This window comes from Nelumbo lutea, chromosome 2 (assembly GCF_056320005.1).
Source record: "Nelumbo lutea isolate HS-2025 chromosome 2, American lotus-T2T, whole genome shotgun sequence".
NCBI lineage: Eukaryota > Viridiplantae > Streptophyta > Magnoliopsida > Proteales > Nelumbonaceae > Nelumbo > Nelumbo lutea.
Window position 1 is genome coordinate 103,805,775 of NC_142685.1, and position 18,950 is coordinate 103,824,724.

At 40.3% G+C, this 18,950-nt stretch overlaps 1 protein-coding gene and 1 long non-coding RNA gene across 3 annotated transcripts in view; one reads left to right on the top strand and one right to left on the bottom strand.

The window, feature by feature from the left end:
• Positions 1-18,950, top strand: part of LOC148872448 (carotenoid 9,10(9',10')-cleavage dioxygenase 1-like) — a 29,967-nt gene that overhangs the window by 7,191 nt on the left and 3,826 nt on the right. The window contains exons 4-9 of one of the 2 annotated variants that reach the window (XM_088971101.1): positions 8,913-9,042; positions 9,687-9,786; positions 9,969-10,031; positions 10,262-10,372; positions 10,451-10,635; positions 13,646-13,784. In XM_088971101.1, coding sequence (XP_088827227.1) covers positions 8,913-9,042; positions 9,687-9,786; positions 9,969-10,031; positions 10,262-10,372; positions 10,451-10,635; positions 13,646-13,784 — 728 coding nt within the window. The remainder of the gene's footprint in view (positions 1-8,912; positions 9,043-9,686; positions 9,787-9,968; positions 10,032-10,261; positions 10,373-10,450; positions 10,636-13,645; positions 13,785-18,950) is intronic. The other variant, XM_088971102.1, reaches the window with a different exon arrangement.
• Positions 869-18,843, bottom strand: LOC148872449 (uncharacterized). Its single transcript, XR_016107483.1, has 4 exons — positions 18,764-18,843; positions 15,591-15,749; positions 15,411-15,464; positions 869-1,176 (listed from the first exon to the last, which is right to left on the bottom strand). It is a non-coding gene; the product is annotated as an uncharacterized LOC148872449 (long non-coding RNA).

Consider the following 18,950-nt stretch of genomic DNA (forward strand, 5'->3'; position numbering starts at 1 on the left):
CCGGCGCTGATATTTCTATGAGGCTGCTCGTAATGGCTCAGGTAATGAAACTGATGAAGGTGCTGGCTGAATTGATGATGGAATTGATGGAGGCACAAAAGAAACAGGAAGAGAAACAAATTGTAAGTTCTCCTCCCTAAAACTCTCTCCCTGAGGAGAACCACTCAAGAAGAAAAAGGTGGATTAAAAAAATGTAACATCCATAGTGACAAATCTGCTCCTCGACACTGGGTCATAACAACAATACCCCTTTTGGTTCTGAGTATACCCAAGAAAAACACAGTTCTTGGCCTTAGGGTCCAATTTTTTGCGATGGGGGCCAAGAATGTGAACAAAGGAAAAACAACCAAAAAACCCTTAGAGGTATGTGAAATATCTCCCCATCTGGAAAAAGAAAACTAAATGGCACCTTAAACCCTAAAACCCTAAAGTTCGTGAAGGAACATGATTAATCAAATATATGGCTGTAAGAATTGCATCTCCCTAGAAATGCACAGGAACTGAAGCACACACCATAAGACTTCTTGCCACCTCCACAATGTGTCTGCTTTTCCTCTTAGCTACTCCATTCTGTTGCGGTGTATATGCATAACTGCTTTGATGAATTACACCATGTTTTGAGAAATACGTGGTTAGGTCCTTCTCAAAGTACTCTCTGGCCTTATCTGATCCAAAGGCCTTAGTTCTCACTCCAAATCGTGTGAGAACCATCTGGTGGAATTGTCGTACCAAGTTAGGAACCTCATCTCGTGATCTCATCAAATATATCCAAGAATATCATGTATAATCATCCACAAACAAGAAAAGGTAACGGTATCCTCCAATGGAAGGGATATAATATGGCCCCCATACATCAGTGTAAACAATATTAAAAGCAAAAGTATTTCTTTTATTACTTGGTTTAAAAGAATGTCTACAATGCTTTCTTAATTGACAACTCTCACACTCCATGGTGGATAACTGAACAGACTCAAACAACTTTGGGAAATGAAATTTCAAAGAACTAAAAGAAAGATGTCCCAAGCGATTGTGCCAAAGAATAATCTGGTTCATTGACTCTGACCCACTACTACTGTTGCTGCTAACATGATGGCCTTGATGTCTTGGAATCTCATCCAAAAGGTAGACTCCATTCACCTCACGACCACTCCCAATTATCTTCTTTGACTCCAGATCCTGCAAAACACAATTACCAAGAAGAAAGGTTACTGTAAAAGTCAATTTTTTTGTCAAAAAACTAATAGAAAGTAGGTTGGTATGAAGTCTAGGGACATGTAAAACAGAAGATAAAGTTATATCATTGGTCACTCTAACTATCCCCTTCCTAGCAATGGGAATATGTGAACCATCTACTATAGGGACTTTGTCTTTACCAGAGCACAACTGATAGGAATTGAAAAGGGTAGGGGCATTAGTCATGTGCTCAGATACTCCTGAGTCTATAATTCAAGGAGATCCCTCCTTACCTGAAGTGGATGCAAGATTTGTAGTTGCATATGAACTACCTATATGTGAAAAAGAAGTGGTGTAGTTGGCTCTTATATTCTACTGTCCATCTGGAAGGCTAGAGTTAGGTGAATCTTTTTTACTCATAAGTTGTCCAAACCTCTCCAGTTCTGTTCTCACTGCTGCTATTGCAGTGGATTCCCAATCAGTTTAGGAAAGAGGGGCCAAAGAATCTCCTGTAGTTGCCACATTTGCATTTCCCTTCTTGTTCCTTATCCGGGAAGGCATAAGATTTGGATGAAGCTTCCAACAAGTGTCCCTATTATGCTTAGGCTTCTTACAATAATACACACCAAGTCCTTCTTATCTTCCCTTCGAGTCTTATTACTCCCTCTGTCTCCATTTGGCTTAGGTTTGGTTATACTAAGCATAGCCGATTGGTTAATCCCAGACTGTCTCAGCATGACATTCCTCCTACTCTTCTCTCCAAAGACAAAGGCTTAGGCTTCAGGGAGTGTCACACTCTCCCTAGAAAGAATATGCTGCCTAGCAATGTCAAATTCAGGGTTCAACCTTGCCAAGAACTTAAAAACCATATTCCTCTCTACCAATCTGTGATAGGTTGCTGCATCATTTACACTTTCCCATACCATAGTTTCTAAGTGATCTATTTCCTACCAAAGGGTTTTTAGCATGGAGAAATACACAACAAGGGGTTTTTCTCCTTGTTTCATACTTATCACCTGATTCCTTAACTGATAGGCTCAGCTTCATTTTTCTTTTGAGAATAGGTTTCAGTCACTCCATCCCAAATCTCCTTAGCAGTATTAGTCCATAGGAAATTTTTTGCAATATGAGGTAACATAGAATTACATAGCCAAGACATTACCATGTAATTCTCCTGCACCCATTAGTAAGAGTCTGTATCAGGTTTCTTCTCCTCCCTAGTGATGTACCCTAATTTTCCATGGGCACCAATAGCCATCTTGGCTGATTGTGCCCACTCTAAATCATTTGTACCATCAAGTTTTACTGTAGTAATGATTCCAGACCCAAAAATATCACTACTACCTCCAGCACCCAGTCCCATAGTACTGGTGGATTTCACCTCGGTATTCCAACTGTCAATCTTACTTCAAATAGTTCAACAGTAAGAAAAAATAGATTGGAGACCTTTCAAAAACAAATTGATAGCACACACAGAAAACAACCCTTCCGAAAGAAGAAAACCCTATCTGGAGAGAAATCTCTCTCCTCCCCATGCCTCCCAATAGAGAGAAGAGTGAATCGATCACTCCAGGGGGCTCAGAAAATTCCAAAAACTTAAACGCCCTCTTTAGAATATCAAAAGAAAACTAACAATACCTGGGCGCCCAAGATCAGATAAAAAACAAAGAGTCCAACTTTTCTAGGACTCTTCCCCGTACTCCAGTTTTTCTTGATTTTGATGCCAAATAGTAGATCACCTTCCTAATGACTAGATCCCACCAAAAAATCCAAGAACTGAGCAATATATAGTAGATCAGTCAGCCCTTTTGTCACGGGGGTAATCTTTGGGGCCCCGTGCGGCACTCGAAATGGGCGAGTAAGCCTACGAAACAAAGCAAACACACACAGAAAGGCAACAAGAAGGCACACTAATTAGCAAAAGGCTACTTGTATTGCATTAATCAGTGGTAAGCACAAGCACACAGTACAGTGTCGAGGGGATCTCGTGCTTAACCTTTACACGCTTATGAGCTCACTCGACTACCTACCTCCCCTCAAAGAGTACGTTAAGCTTTTGGGGGAGTGACAATATGAAACATCGAAATAATGGAAAAGCATACTAAGTAATTACAATTACGCCATTGGCGGTCCCCCTTACAAAATACAAGCAAAGCCCACCCATGACACACATGTAGGCACCATGAAAGCACGTGGCTGGCACTCGGATGGCTCACTGTAGGTGCTTGATGGCGTGATGAAGGAGTCACCCGTGACATTCTCCCCCACTCAATTCGATCTACGTCCTCGGAGATCGGCTTCGGCTGGTCGCTTAGAGTCATTGTTGCGGAAGGAGGGTTCTTCTGCTGCTCCCCGAACCGGCTGTCGTCCAAGGCCGAGGTGTATATTTTGGTGGCATGGTCGGGTTGGCTCATTCTGTTGGGGTTTCCTATGGCTAAGTCCTTTCCTGGCAGCCTCAAGGTATGATAGTGGCTGGTCCTGTTTGGCTAAGGGGTAGGTTTGGGCCAGGGAAGGATCAAAATGGTGTTTTGGACTATTAAGGTGTGGATTCCCATGCATTTTTCCCCAAGGGTATCTCACAGGGCTACTACAGGAACTAGCCTTAGGGATAGTGTGATTGTGGTCCCTAGATGGCTTGGGTGGCACTCGCTCTCCCCGGTGGTCGTGGTAGTAGGTGTGGGAAACGTTTGACACGGCCTTGGGTCTTCTTCTGTTGGGCCCACTAGTTGCGGGCACTTGCGACTTCTGCTGCGAAGTCGACTTCTGCTGATGTGGTTGGCGTTGAAGCTGATGTTGCTGCTGGTGTTGACTTGGGCGCTGACGTTGGTGTTGACGCTGAAAATGGAACTGTCTCGGAGGTGGCTTCTTCCTGGTGACGACTTCCCAACCAGTTCCAGTGTCGATGTGAGGTACTTGACAGGGGTTCTTCCTTGTTGACGCAGAACTGTCTTCGTGAAAAAGTTGTAGTGCAGAAACTCGCTTCCCATGAACTTTAGTGGAAGTCGTAACTGGTACCATGCAAGGGGAGCGCTCGTCCAAGATGCACAAAGAGTTGATGTGAGGTAGGAGTGCTGCTTCTGCTTGTCTCATGAAGTCCATTCCCAAGACAACTCGAAAATCATCTAGGGGTACCACTGAAAGATTAACCTTGCTTGTCCACGGTCCAACTTGGAGGTCAACCCCACGAGCCATGCCTTCAATCGCCTTTGCCCCGGAGTTCACGGCCTTGACCCACCCTGTCTCTTTCACAGCGTTCAGATTGAGTCGCTTCGCCTCGGCAACTGAAATGAAGTTGTGGGAGGCCCCTGTATCAACAAGGGCTTGGGTCGGCTTCCCGCCGAGGAGGATGTCTACGTACTTCAGCCCCCTTTGGGCATTCTTTGGCCTTCCATGATTGGCCTCTTTCTTCACCATGGCGTTGAAGAGTTGAAGGGCGCCCACTCTAGGCGCCTGCACAGATTTTTCCTCATCGCTTTGCTCATCATCACTGAGCTTGGCGACGAGGGCATTGATCTTCCTTTTGGTTGGGCAGTTGCGAACCAAGTGATTTCCCCCACAAAGGAAGCAAGAAATTGGGGACCCAGCGGTTCTGGGCTTGTAACGGTGCTGAGGGCCTTGTTCTCCTTGTGGTTTCTTCCCATAGTCTTGTCTTGCTGGCTTGTTGAAGCGGGAGTTGTCGTACGGAGGGCGTGAGGGACCTGCTCCCCCACTCAAATTAGGGGAACGCGGGTTTTCTGGCTCAGGGGCTTCTTCGTCTGATGAGTTAGTCTCATTGAGTTGCTCCGCCACTGCCATTGCCGTGGCGAGGTCCTGTACGTTGCGGCGTTGGAGTTCTAATTCGGCCCAGGGCTTCAGTCCGTCCAGGAAGTTGAACAATAGATCCTTGTCGGACATGTCCGTGATCTCCAAGGTAAGGGCTGAAAACTCTTTAACATAATCGTGGAGTGAGTCCTGATGCTTGAGTGATTTCAACTTCTTCCGCGCCAGGTACTCCACGTTCTCTGGGTAGAATTGCCGCTTTAGTTCTCGCTTGAAATCAGCCCATGTCTCGATGGTGCACGTACCCCGTTCAATGTCTTGGCATCGCCTGCGCCACCATAGCATAGCAATGTCAGTCAAATACATAATCACTGTACGAATTTGCGTTAGGTCATCATCAATGCCAACAGCATGGAAATATTGTTCCATTTGCCACAAGAAGTTGTCAAGTTCTCTGGCATCTCGGGAGCCAGCATAAGGTGTGGGCTCCCGAATCTTCGCACGAGCAGGGGCCAGTGTTGTGGAGGGGTTTGGAGCGCTGGCCACTAGTCTCTTGAGGAGCGTCATGTCTCCTCTTAGATCATCCAATTGAGTCTGGAGGTCGGAGGGAGAGGCCATGGCTACTTTCATGGCCCCCCATTCAGCTCTCATCTCATCCACCTGGTCTTGGATGTCGGATCGAGATGAGCTCCCTTCTTGTCGGGATTTTGTTCCAAGGACTTCCTTGAGGGTTCTATTCAGGACATCTTGGACCTCATTCACAATGCCATTTAGACGGGCTTCTAACTCCACCACGGAGCTCTCAATTGTTTCCACATTCAAGTGGATTTCTTCTACTCGGTCCCGCATCTCCCCAACAGTCACTTCACAGCGAAGGATGCGCGTGTCGAAGGCAGCAAGCGTGTCAGCTAACTTGTCAGGCTTGCTTGTCTTGGATGTGCGACCCCTTGGGGCCTTCTCTATGGTGGCTTCATCGCCTAGAGACTCATCAGTCTCCCTCGCATGGGCAAGGCCATGCCCAATCTCGTCGGTGAGTTCCTTGTTGTGCTTCATTGCGCCACCACTAGTGTTGCTATGGAAGGGTCACGAGCGTTGAGGAGAAACCCGCTCTGATACCAACTGTCACGGGGGTAATTCTACAGCGGAAGAAACCCGTGCGGCGTCCTGGCCAAGGCAGGCCAGGACAAGCCTTTGTGCGCTTAGAGGCTAGGAGTTGCCCGCTGGGATGGCTCCACCAAAGTCAGTAGCACTGGATCATGACCTCAAGTCCAATGGCCGGGGCACTCTTCTGGCTCAGACCGGTCCATGGGAGGCGCCGCTTACGTGCTAAAGGGGGACAACCATCATGGAAGGCGACTATGCGCCGATGAGGTGACTTGGCACCGATGTGTAGGGTCTCCTGTATGCCGATGATGACAGGCACCTGTGTGCCATGATGATAGGCAACCGCTTGGGCCGGAACCCACCCGTGCGCTAGGGGCAACGGGATAGCTCAATCAGCTTGGGCAAGGGGCTGGCGAGGTGTAGGGACATGCTTGAGCCAGGCCCGCGTGCCAAGCCTCCCTTGAGTGTCGGCAGCGCAGTGCCGGTCCAACACTGTCCCCATGAGCTAGTGTGCGCCCATGAGGAACCCTGGTAGCCATGCTAGCCATTAACCAGGGCCGCCCCGCAAGGGGATGATTGTCTAAGAGTGCCAAGGTTAGGCACCCAAGGAGGTCGACCACCCCTCCTCAAGGAGTACGTTAAGCTTTCGGTGGTCTGCCTGAAGATGACATCAATTCTCCCAAAAGTCTTACAGGCGAAAATGACGGGCATGTCCCCAACGTAAGCCTGCCAAGCGTAGGCAAGGCTAAGCCTGTTTTGAACCGTAACAGGCTCCCCCACTCAATCCATTGTCGTCCTCGACAATGGGTCTTCCTCGTGAATGGGCGTCTGTGTCCCGCGCCATCCATTTCCTTGCCAGTTCCAGGGCTCGTCTGGCTAGCCCGGGTCTTGCCTATATTGGTGTCCATTTAAGGGGACGGAACCATTTCACCATGCCGGCCTGCCTGGACTTCACCCCAGTGTCGAGGTTACTCAAACCGCGCAATGGCTATGCCGTTGAATTGTGAAAGGAAGGCCCTCGAAGAAATGTGCGTGGTGCTTCGCGGAGGTCCGCCCCATGTATCATCTTACCTCAAGGCTCAACCGTCTTCTTGGTAGCTTTTCAGTGATGCTACCGAACACGTTGATAGGTCTACTCATGTTGGCGATGACCTGGGTACCCTTTCACCATGCTGGCCTGCAGACTTCACCTCGCCCTGTGCGGGTTACTCAAACCTAGCCATGGCTTATGCTCTCCTGGGCCCTCGAAACTACGCTTCGCCTCGCCGACTCGGGCTACATCTTCACTCCGAGGGGGCCCCACTGCTGCTGCCTCAAGGAGACTTGACCGCTTCGAACGCGAGTGTGGCAACTTTTACCCATGAGTTGCCGAACATGCACTCGCCTTGTGATAAGCTTCTGCTGCTGCAAGTGTTCAACCTGAAAACTGAGCATGTCCACCTGATACTTTGCCGGTGTAGGGCCGCCATGCTCCAACGGCTAGCGTAACCACATTCCTAACAAGGCCCACGCGTCTGCCCCCGCATGAGGACAACCACCAATGCGTCTGCCCCCGCAAAGGAAGCTGTTTTAGGGTCATTGGAATGGGAACGCGAACATTGAATGGCCTCTTGATAGGCCTGATTAACAATCTGCTCGGGCAGTGTACCCACATTCCTATCAAGGCTCACGCGTCTGCCACCGCATGAGGACAACAACCAAAGCGTCTGCAACCGCAAGGGAGGTTGTTTTAGTGTCATTGGAATGGGGCCACAAGCTATGAAATGGCCTCTTGCCAGGCCTGATCTGAAATATGCTCGATCATGGGTGGAGGTGACTAGGGACCGCACCCCACCAAATGCTGCTTGTCGAAATGACCGCTTCAACTGGCTCTGGGCTAATCTGTTGAAAACCAACTGCGGCTGCAACTGGCCAACTTGCTCTGATACCAACTGTCACGGGGGTAATCCTTGGGGCCCCGTGCGGCACTCGAAATGGGCGAGTAAGCCTACGAAACAAAGCAAACACACACAGAAAGGCAACAAGAAGGCACACTAATTAGCAAAAGGCTACTTGTATTGCATTAATCAGTGGTAAGCACAAGCACACAGTACAGTGTCGAGGGGATCTCGTGCTTAACCTTTACACGCTTATGAGCTCACTCGACTACCTACCTCCCCTCAAAGAGTACGTTAAGCTTTTGGGGGAGTGACAATATGAAACATCGAAATAATGGAAAAGCATACTAAGTAATTACAATTACGCCATTGGCGGTCCCCCTTACAAAATACAAGCAAAGCCCACCCATGACACACATGTAGGCACCATGAAAGCACGTGGCTGGCACTCGGATGGCTCACTGTAGGTGCTTGATGGCGCGATGAAGGAGTCACCCGTGACACTTTGTTACTTCATGCAGTCGGCCGATCAAGGGCTGCATGAGAATTCTTCAAGAACCCTAGCCGGTGCTCTGATACCAAGTAGAAATCTGCTGAACTCAAAAAATATGAAAAGAAAAGTGGTTTCTTGAAGAGAGAAGAAAGAGAGGAGAAGAAGAGATTTTGAAAAGAAAAGAGAGCAATAATCTGGCCGCCCCCTTCACTTATTATTTATACTAAAAATAATAGAGCAGTACAAAGACAACTATACCCTTATAGGGCGGCATAACATAAAACAGCATATATAAGACTCAAAAACATAATAAAATTTGGACTCAACATAACTACTGTGGTCCCCACCTCCTATCTAACAACTAACATAAAACATCTACTCAGAAAAACAACATAAAACTGATTAATCTTCAACACTGATATTCATAAATTGTCTAAGATTCATGAAGTTGGAGTGAGTCTTGAATCCATGTTAGATTTTATTAGTTTACTAATGACTTTCAATAGTTTTCTCAATATTTACAGCATGGTTCATGGCTTGCGTATAAAAAATGGAAAAGCAACATATGTTTCACGCTATGTAAGAACATCACGCCTAAAACAAGAAGAGTTCTTTGGAGGACCAAAATTTTTGAAGGTATATTGTAGAGCAATCTTACAAGACCATATTAAAATGTTTTCCTTCGTGAGGGCACAATGTCAATGTTATTGATTTTCTAACTTGTCGTGCCTAGTATGATAATTTTATGTTGTATTATTTAGTTTGGCCCTTGTCAGCTAGATTCATATCAAAAGGTTTCACCTTTTGTTTGAGATATTATAGTCAAAGGAGGTTTAGTGCTTTGCACATTTGGTAGATCTAATCTTTTATAGCTCTCCAAACTTGTGATAATATAAATAATTAGTTTTTATGCTCTATGTGCTTCTGCTTTGATACCCTGACAATAGGCTGTTCCAGATGCATTGTGAAAAAACAGTAAACTTTTGTTATGCAATGATCTCTATGAACCTTATACACTAGGTTTTATTCATATATTGATCTATCAACTTTGACCTATTCATGTTTTAGCTATCCCTATTTACAGTTGTATACTTTTTCTGTCTTTAAAATACACTTCCCATTTGTGCTCCTTGTCAGCTCTGTTTATGATCAATTTAATATCAATGAAAGGAAAAGAGATTTAGGTTGTGAGTTGAACCAGATTTGAACTAGACTAATCTCAAGTAACTCCAGATTTGTGCTCCTTACTGGCTCCTGAAGTTTTGTTGTGTCATTTGTAGATTGGGGATCTTACAGGATTATTTGGATTATTTGCATCTGGAATACATTCTCTTCGAGCAAAATTGAAAGTATTGGATGTTTCCTATGGAATTGGCACAGGTAAGTTTGCTGACCACATAGAAAAAAATACTTGATTGAGGTCTTTTCTATATCAAGATTAAGATAATTTGGCACTTATGGTTGTTATAGGTAGCCTGTTTATGTTTCCAAATGCATGTCATGTCTGAGTTGAACAATCACTACTGTTGGAAGTCAACTAATTATCTCTGAATGTTTTCCAGCTAATACAGCTCTTGTATATCACCATGGTAGACTTTTGGCTCTTTACGAAGCGGATAAGCCTTGTAAGTCTTCTCTTTCTTTCCTTTCCCAGACAAATAAAGTCCATGTCTGGATAGATAAGCGAAAATGTTTGAACTCTAATTGATTTAAGTATCAATAAAACTTTTAGGCTATTTGTGTCATGTAAGACATTACTGTAAAATAGAGTAACTTTGTTCTCTCAAATACATTTGCACTTCTGAGCTTTATTGAAGTTCATTATCACAAATATCATATTTACTGCATTCTATAGATGTTCTTAAAGTCTTGGAAGATGGAGATCTGCAGACCCTTGGAATGTTGGATTATGACAAGAGATTGACACATTCCTTCACTGCCCATCCAAAGGTTGACCCAGATACTGGTAAGGCTCCTCCTCAAAGAACTTAGTTGACTAATATGTAGATCAATCCATTTAAGTTCATGGTAATCTAATATGCAGGAGAGATGTTTACCTTTGGTAATTCACTGACACCACCATATGTTACTTACCGAGTTATTTCCAAGGATGGTTTCATGCATGATCAAGTTCCAATAACAATATCAGATCCTGTCATGATGCATGACTTCGCAATCACAGAGAACTATGCAATTTTCATGGATCTACCTCTATATTTCCGACGTGAGGTAACACAGTTATTGGTTGTGTTATGGAATTGTTTAAATATACATATTTGTAAAGGGTTGTTTGATCAGGAGAAGCATGACCATTTCTTCTATAAAGCATTACTAATATACTTGACATTTACAACAGGAAAGAGACTAAAAGGAATTAAAAACAATCTTGAAAGCAAGGTTCAAAGTATCGAAAAGACAATTTTAAGAGACGTATTGGGATACGCTTTGAATACGTATAGATACGGACGAAAAATCAAGATACGCATAAATATGGTAAAAAAATAAACTAAATCTTAAAAAATATATTACTAACTATATTTACAAATTTTATATGATTGTAAATAAGTCATTTAAATGTAAAAAACCATAATTTAATGGTTTATATAAAGTATGACATATCGGGACACAATTAGTAACCATTGAAAAAATGATGGAATAACTAAAATGTAAAAAAACAGAAAAATAAATAAAATGTGAATGTCAATTTTCAAAAACCAATATAATTAATCTTAAAATTTATTTAATAAATTTTAATAATTAATTCTAGAATTTATTAATAAAAACTTGTCACTCATTGAGAAAAGTACAAATTTACTTAAAACTAAGAATATATATAATCTTAGCAAGTAAATATGTGTGGCTCATTGGCAAACTTGTGGTTGTTAAAACTTTAAATCAAGTGACCAAGGTTCGAATCTTGCTATAGAAAAAATTTGAAGTTTTACACTAACAGAACGAAATTAATGTTAGGGGATCATTAATTAAAGGAATTTATGAGAGAATTTGAATTAGGCGCTAAAATTCAAATTTAAATTTAAATTTGCCTTGGAGTAATTGACTAATTAATGAAAGAGAAATTAGACTTAAATAAACGAAATTAATGAGAGATTCCATATTAATGACGTACGAAAAGAAATGGAACATATGATTTATACACGTTCCGCGTATTGGATTCTTGTCGGAACGATACGCATCGGCCAATACGGACCGATACGTTGTGATATTTTGAACCTTGCTTGAAAGCTATGACAATAGATGTAGAAACAGAGAAGATATGAGAAGAGGGAAAAAAAGAGAGTTGGAAAAAAAGCACTCCCAATTGTGAGGTAGTTGTCAAATGAAGAGTGAGGGAGGAATAGGGTGTGTCACTATCCACACACAAAATGTGCCGTTTAAACTTAGTGGAGAAAACTACATATCTGCCCTTGGATGGGTGCCTAAATACAAACAGTATAGAAAGACAATGACACTATATGGCCTTGAATTGGTTGAAGACCTTATTGACCGAGATGGGCATCCAAGCAGATCTCCAATGAGATTATATTGTGACAATCAAGAAGCCATAAATATTGCTCACAATCTTATTCAACATGATCATACAAAGCATATTGAGGTAGACAAACACTTTATTAGAGAAAAAATTGCTAGCGGAGAGATTTACCTTCCTTTTGTAAGGTTGAAAGACCAACTAACTGATTACCTCACTAAAGGTGTTCACCATCTAAAGTTTGCTAAGAACCTTGTCAATAGGGCATGATTGACATATATTCTCAGCTTGAGGGGAGTGTTTTAGTCTTTTCCTCATCCTTTTGTATTTGGGTGCCCAAGTATGGTTTTTTTTTTGTAATTTTTTCTTTCAAAATATACAGAGCATTTTTGAGGGTGTGAATAGTAGAACACACACATCCCTCTTCGACACATTCTTCTTCTTCTCCTCTTCCTCCTCCTCCTCCTTCTCCTCTCTTCTCTTCTTCTACAAACCCTAGATATGCAACACTAGATTTACAACTAAGAACATAGCACAAGAACCCAGGTCCACTTAGGGAGTGTTCTAAAAGTTGAATATTTTTGTTTTTATTTGTTTTTGAAATCGTCACATCAACAAAAAACAAAAACATGTTTTTGAACTTTGTTTTTGTTTCAAAAGGAAAAAACAAATTGGTTTTGTTTCAAAAAATAATACATGTTTTTGAAACCATCAAGATAATGGTTTTTAAAACAAAAGTAAATTTTGTAGTGTAGAAATTATATGATTTATGGAACATGATATTAAATAACCAGATGAAAACGTATTTTTGAAACCATAAATTCAAAAACATGTTTTTATTGTTAGTTTTGAAAACAAAAAAAAAAAAACACATATACAAACAAGAACATGTGTTTTGTGCTTTTGTTTTGAGAAGCAATATATTTTCAAGCCAGATGTTTTTCTTTCTTTTTTTTTTTTTTGGGAAATGGAAACAAGAAAAACAATTCATGTTGTAGACCACCCCCTTAATCTAATAAAACAATAAATAAATAAAGAGCATAATTGCCCCTTGTTTGGCTAGATTGTCTGCCAAACAAGAGCCCTAACACCTTGGTGCACATAACAAAAGCCCAGGCCCAATAGCCCCACAAGAGAAATAAAATATTGTTGCCCAAAAATTCAATAGTCGACAAGAGAAATAAAACTTTCAGTTACTAATTATAAAAAAAAATCAGTTACTGATAAAAAAATCTGATTCTTATTCATAGATAATAGTCCATGTTTTACCAAGCTAGTTTTACAAAAGAAAAATAAAACTTTCAGTTACTAATTATAAAAAAAAATCAGTTACTGATAAAAAAAATCTGATTCTTATTCATAGATAATAGTCCATGTTTTACCAAGCTAGTTTTACAAAAGAAAAATAAATTTGTTGTCAAGTTTGATATGAAAATATATGTAGGGAACTTCTTTTTTGATCTTTTGAAGGGCTACACCGCAGGGGGTAGCCCATCCACCAACCAGTAACCCCCCAACCCAGGTGTAGGCAGGATTCGGTCCCAAGTCTCCGCTATGGCCAGCAGGAGACCTTACCAACCAGCTGGTTAGCACCTTGCTATATGTAGGGAACTTTTAACTGATCATTTTATTTTAATGTCTAAAAGTATCTTTTCTTATAAGCTGATTAGCTACTTCAACAATGACTGAAAACATTGATAGGCTACAAGTTATCAATCCGAACTATGTTTTATTATATATTTTCGTTTTCAGGAAATGGTGAAGGGAAATAAACTAATTTTCACATTTGATGCAACTAAGAAATCCCGTTTTGGTATACTCCCACGATATGCAAAGGATGAGTTACAAATCAGATGGTTTGAGCTTCCAAATTGCTTCATATTCCACAACGGTGACTCCCCCTTCTTTATTGTCTTATTCCAATAATAGTATCCTATATATTTATCTCTTCTCCTAGGCATAATCCTCCTATATTGCACATCTCAATGAGATTTAACTAGCCAAACACGGTGAATGAGCCTAGTTAATATTAGCTATAAACATGCTCAATTTAAAGACTGAGAAGTTCTGGCATATGGGTATGCATATATCTCAATGAGGTTTAACCAGACAAACCTGGTTAGGTAAACAAAGTCTATCAAATATGGACCTGCTTAGGTGGGACACTAAAAGGTTCTGAGATTTGGGCATCCATTTCTACTTATGTGGCAGCAGCTAAAATGTTGGCTATCAGTGGGACAGCTTGTTTTTTCACTACAGAAAATTCAGTGGATTTTTCAAATATCAAGAACTAATCTCTTTTGTTTTCAGAAGTTAGACGATCATTTGATTAAACATCCGAACACATCTCCTGACTGCTAAAAATTGCTGAAATTTTTAGAGGCGGTTTCCCTTGTAAACATGTTCAGCACTAAATTAAGAGGTCATTTGGAAATATTTCCATTTGGAAAATTTGTAATTGACTATAGAAGTCACATATAACTTGTCCATGTATAATAAATATTATATTATTTATGAATTCTGATATAATCAATATATAATATAATATATTATATATTTGGAGGGGTTAAACTGCTATTAGTCATTTTCTAGAAGTTCCAGCATTCATAATATAAAACAGTTTCATTACATTTAGAACTCTTGAAAAACAAAAAGTTTTTGATAGTTAATACCTCATATCTGTTTTCAGAAATTTTTTGCTTTTCAAAGATCAGTGTTCAGATTTACCAAAACACCATCTTTGCTTGTTTGCCTAGTAACTAGGTAGCAAGATAAGCAAGAAGCCAAGTTATCCAGTTGATCATTTCAGCAGTACTGTACATAGTAATTTTACAAAAAATGGGTATGAATTTTGTCTTAATATGGACTTCTATTGTGTCTACAACAAGCTAGCAGACTAGCACATTTCTAATTCTAAATAACCACATTTAGGAATAGAGTCAGTTTTCCAGTGGAGTATGAGCTTTTGAGAATTGCGATACACATAAGGCCTAACTATACATCCGACTCATGCTCTATCAAGTTAAGTTATTTGATAGGAGAAGGCACCATGTAATGTGTGTTTTTTATTATTATTACTTTTCTTCTTTTATTTGTAAAGGTCCACTTTGTGAGGATGGGCAATGGACATTGAGTATCTTTGTACACCCCATTCTTTCTTATTGTTCTTTTATTCAATTTCTTCTTGTGATTGTGGTTACTAAGTCCTAAGGTAGACTGCTATTGCTCATGGTATTGATACCAAAGTATCAATTTAGAGAAAGAAGATAATCTGTATGATAAGGATTTAATATCCATAGTCCTATGCTTCAAGTCATGCTTTTGGTTTTATTTTTATTTGTTGAGAAGATAGACTTGGCTACTTCCAAAAAGAAAGAGATGTGCTCAAGAAAAATCACATTCTGAGTAATACGAATATGCCATGCAGAGGGATCATAACAAAGAAATCCCTTGTGGTTAGGATTGTAACTGACAAAGGCACACGTAACAAATTGAGCTAAAAGTTTAGAATGCTCACGAGAGGGAAGATGTACAAAGCATAGCAATCCAAAAGCATAAAGATGGGAAAGATCTGGAGGGAAACCAAACATTTTCTAGTGAGATGACATGCCAACAAGAACAGATGAGGAATGCAATTAATTAGATGCACAATAGTACTAGTAGCCTCCACCCAAAATGATGAAGGTGCGTGACTTACACAAGAGTCCTCACAACACTGAGAACATGGCCATTCTTTGGTTTTGCCACACCATTTTGCTGAGGAATGTCGAGACAACTTTGTTGAACTTGTATGCCATGATGTTTCAAATAAACCAAAAATTCTCTATTTCTCTCCCCCTGAGTCAGAATGTGAGACCTGTACAGTTGATTGAAATTGAACTCGAACCATAGCATGAAACGACTAAAAGGTAGGAAAGACTTCTGAGTTCTGACTTGTGTTTGAGAAAGTAATATCCAAGTGTAGCTGATACAATCATCAATGAACAATACAAAATATTTGTATCCCAAACGTGAAACAATAGATGAAGTCCATACATCACTATATGTAATTTCAAAAGGTGAAGTAGCATGTTCAACTTTGTGAGTAAATGGAAAAATATGACTCTTGTTCAAACAAAAAGTAATATAAGAAGTATCAAAAGTTTTAACAAAGGGAATTTTAGTTCTAATGAAGCCAGAGTTAGACAAAAGTTTAAGTTTTCCAAAGTTTGGGTGACCCAAACGATTATGCCATATATCCCAGACATTGTTTCTTTGATCCAAAACAAGACGCAATGAAGAAAAGCTCAAATAAGTAGAGAATAATACTGATTGAGATTTCTCAAACTCTAGTGTAAACAAGTGGCCTAGCCTACGCCCCTTCCCTTTCATCCTTCTAGTGCACCAGTCCTAAATCAAACAACCATTAGAGGAAAAAGTTAGAATGCTACCTTCATCAACCAGTTAACTAACTAAAATAAGGTTAGTAGTAAATTTAAGAACAAAGAAGGTCTTGGTAAGGGAAAATGAGTTTGAAGGCGAGAGTTTGAGACACAAATCATCACTCCCAATGATATTCAATTTCTTACCATTGTTAGTAACAATATGTTTATGGTAGGTCACAGAAAAGTCATTTGATGGTTCGGGGTAGGCAACAATCATATGATATGTAGCACCAAATTCAATTATCCAAACATGAGAGGGAGAAGAGCAATAACCAAAGAACTCACCAAATAGGCCAATAATAGAAAAGGTAGATGAGATAGCAGAGGATCGTATTTCTTCCTTATTCATGGAAGCGGAAGATTCACCTTTGACAATAAAGGCACCGATCGCCTAACCCTTTGATACCTGATAAGCTCGTGGTTGATAATGGCAATGGGGCGGGGCGGGGACGGGGAGCCTCTCCCCATCCACGTCCCCATGAAAATTCCCATCCTCGTCCCTGTCCCCATCTCCACTAATGGGGACAAGGTTATCCCCATCCCCGTCCCCACAAGGATCCCCATTCCCCATAATTTTTTATAATGTTAATCATTTTGTTTTTGTTTTTTATTTTATTTAAAAAAGTAAAAATGAGATAATTAAAATTTACAATCCTATTAGAAAATATTCAACCATATTTTTAAAAATATTAATATATAGACGTATATGTACATATATACATATATAACATATGAATACATATATATTAGTGGGGATCCCATGGGGCAGGGATTGGGTTCCCCACAGGGCGGGGAGTGCTCTCCCCGTCCCTGCTAACGGGGATGAAAATTTCCCCATCCCCGTCCCCACTGGGGGAAAATCAACCCCATCCCCACCTCATTCGGGGTGGATCCCCACGGGAATCGAGGAAATGGGGAATATTACCATCCCTATTCATAGTACCCTTAAAGGGACGAACTGGGTAGTCTAGGATGATATGACCATGCTATTTGCAGTAAGTGTATACATTCTTCTTCTTGCAATGTGAAGCTATATGTCCTAACCCCTTACAATAATAACACTGGGTCTTAGAAAGATCCTTTCCACCACTCAAACTCAATCTGATAATGTCTTGACATGTTGGACCGATGATAAACCTTCTTTAAATATTAACTAGTTCATATTCTGCCCATAAATCATTGAGCCCTGCATAGTACTCTTGTATATTTCTATCCCCTTGGCAATAGGCAAAGATCTCAGACTCAATCTGATATTGTCTTGACATGTTGGATTGATGATAAACCTTCTTCAAATCGGAATACATCTCATAGACTATTCATAGTCTTCTCATGGGAATAGAAATGTGAGGTAAAATGGAGCTTAGAATCCAAGAGACTAATTTCCCATTGTCAACCATCCATTGTTGAAAAGCCTTTGCTTCAGCTTCATTTGGCCTGGTAACTGTACCATCCAAATAACCTTCCTGACCCTTTCCCTCAACAAAGAAATCAAAATGAAACTTCCACATATTGTAGTTAGTTTCATCAAACTTCATAGGTATGACATCAACCTTATCATCCATTTAGGTTGAACACTCAAATAACAGTATTAACAGCCAAGAATGTACAGCTCTGATTTCATGTCATACAACCAGTTCGTACAAGAGAAGAGAACACAGTTTCTGGGGTGTAAAACTCAATCAATCGACTCCACCCCAAGAGTCAGTGATTATATAGATGAAATATTAGATATTTGCAGAGAAGTCCTTACAGGACAAAAGAAGAAAATGAATATGTACATAAAAGCCCTCACAGGACTAAATAAGAAAATAATCAAGAAGGAAAATATAGTACAAGGACTACAAAGTATGATACATCAATGGGACTTTTCACATCCAACTTGTATGGGACATAATACTGTATTGGAAATCCATGTAAAAAAATTCTACATAGATTTTTTATTTATGCTACTGATATATCGGATTTGTTTTCTTGTCGGATTTTAAACTATTGCACTGTTTCCTATATGGGTTCTGGTATTTGGTTTTGATCTGAATTACAATCTTAGACCATATTGCTTGCAGCTTGGATTATTTAGGATACCTTATTTATAGTTCCTTTAACTATATATGTTTTTCTTTAAGTTGGATGCCGATTATTGTTTTTTGGGAACATTAGTCACTTTAATTACAATTAGACTATCAGTGTATTGATTGATCCTGTGGCATCAGATAAGAATGATATTCTTACTGTTAAACTTAATGGGAAAAATTACACTCTGGAAAGTTCATTTTATATACTGTTTTTGTAGGGAAAGATTTATGTGGACATATTGAATAAACACTACATAGTTCAATATAAACATATAATAATATGTAATTATCGTGTAGTATCTATTAACTGCAATCTTCTAATAAACTTAAATTAAGTCATTAAATGATAAATGATAAATGATAACAACACTTACCTGATTTTTGCGAAAATAAATGTCAAGATTGTTTAAATAACCTCCTCTTTTTGAAGTGACTCCTTGCACCTAATCTCCTGTTAGTAAACCAAAAGAAGAGGAAAGTATTACAAGGTCATGTATTTTTCAAAAGAAAAGACGAGACATAGATTAGGTGGTTTAAAGCATTTAATCTGCCATTATACTG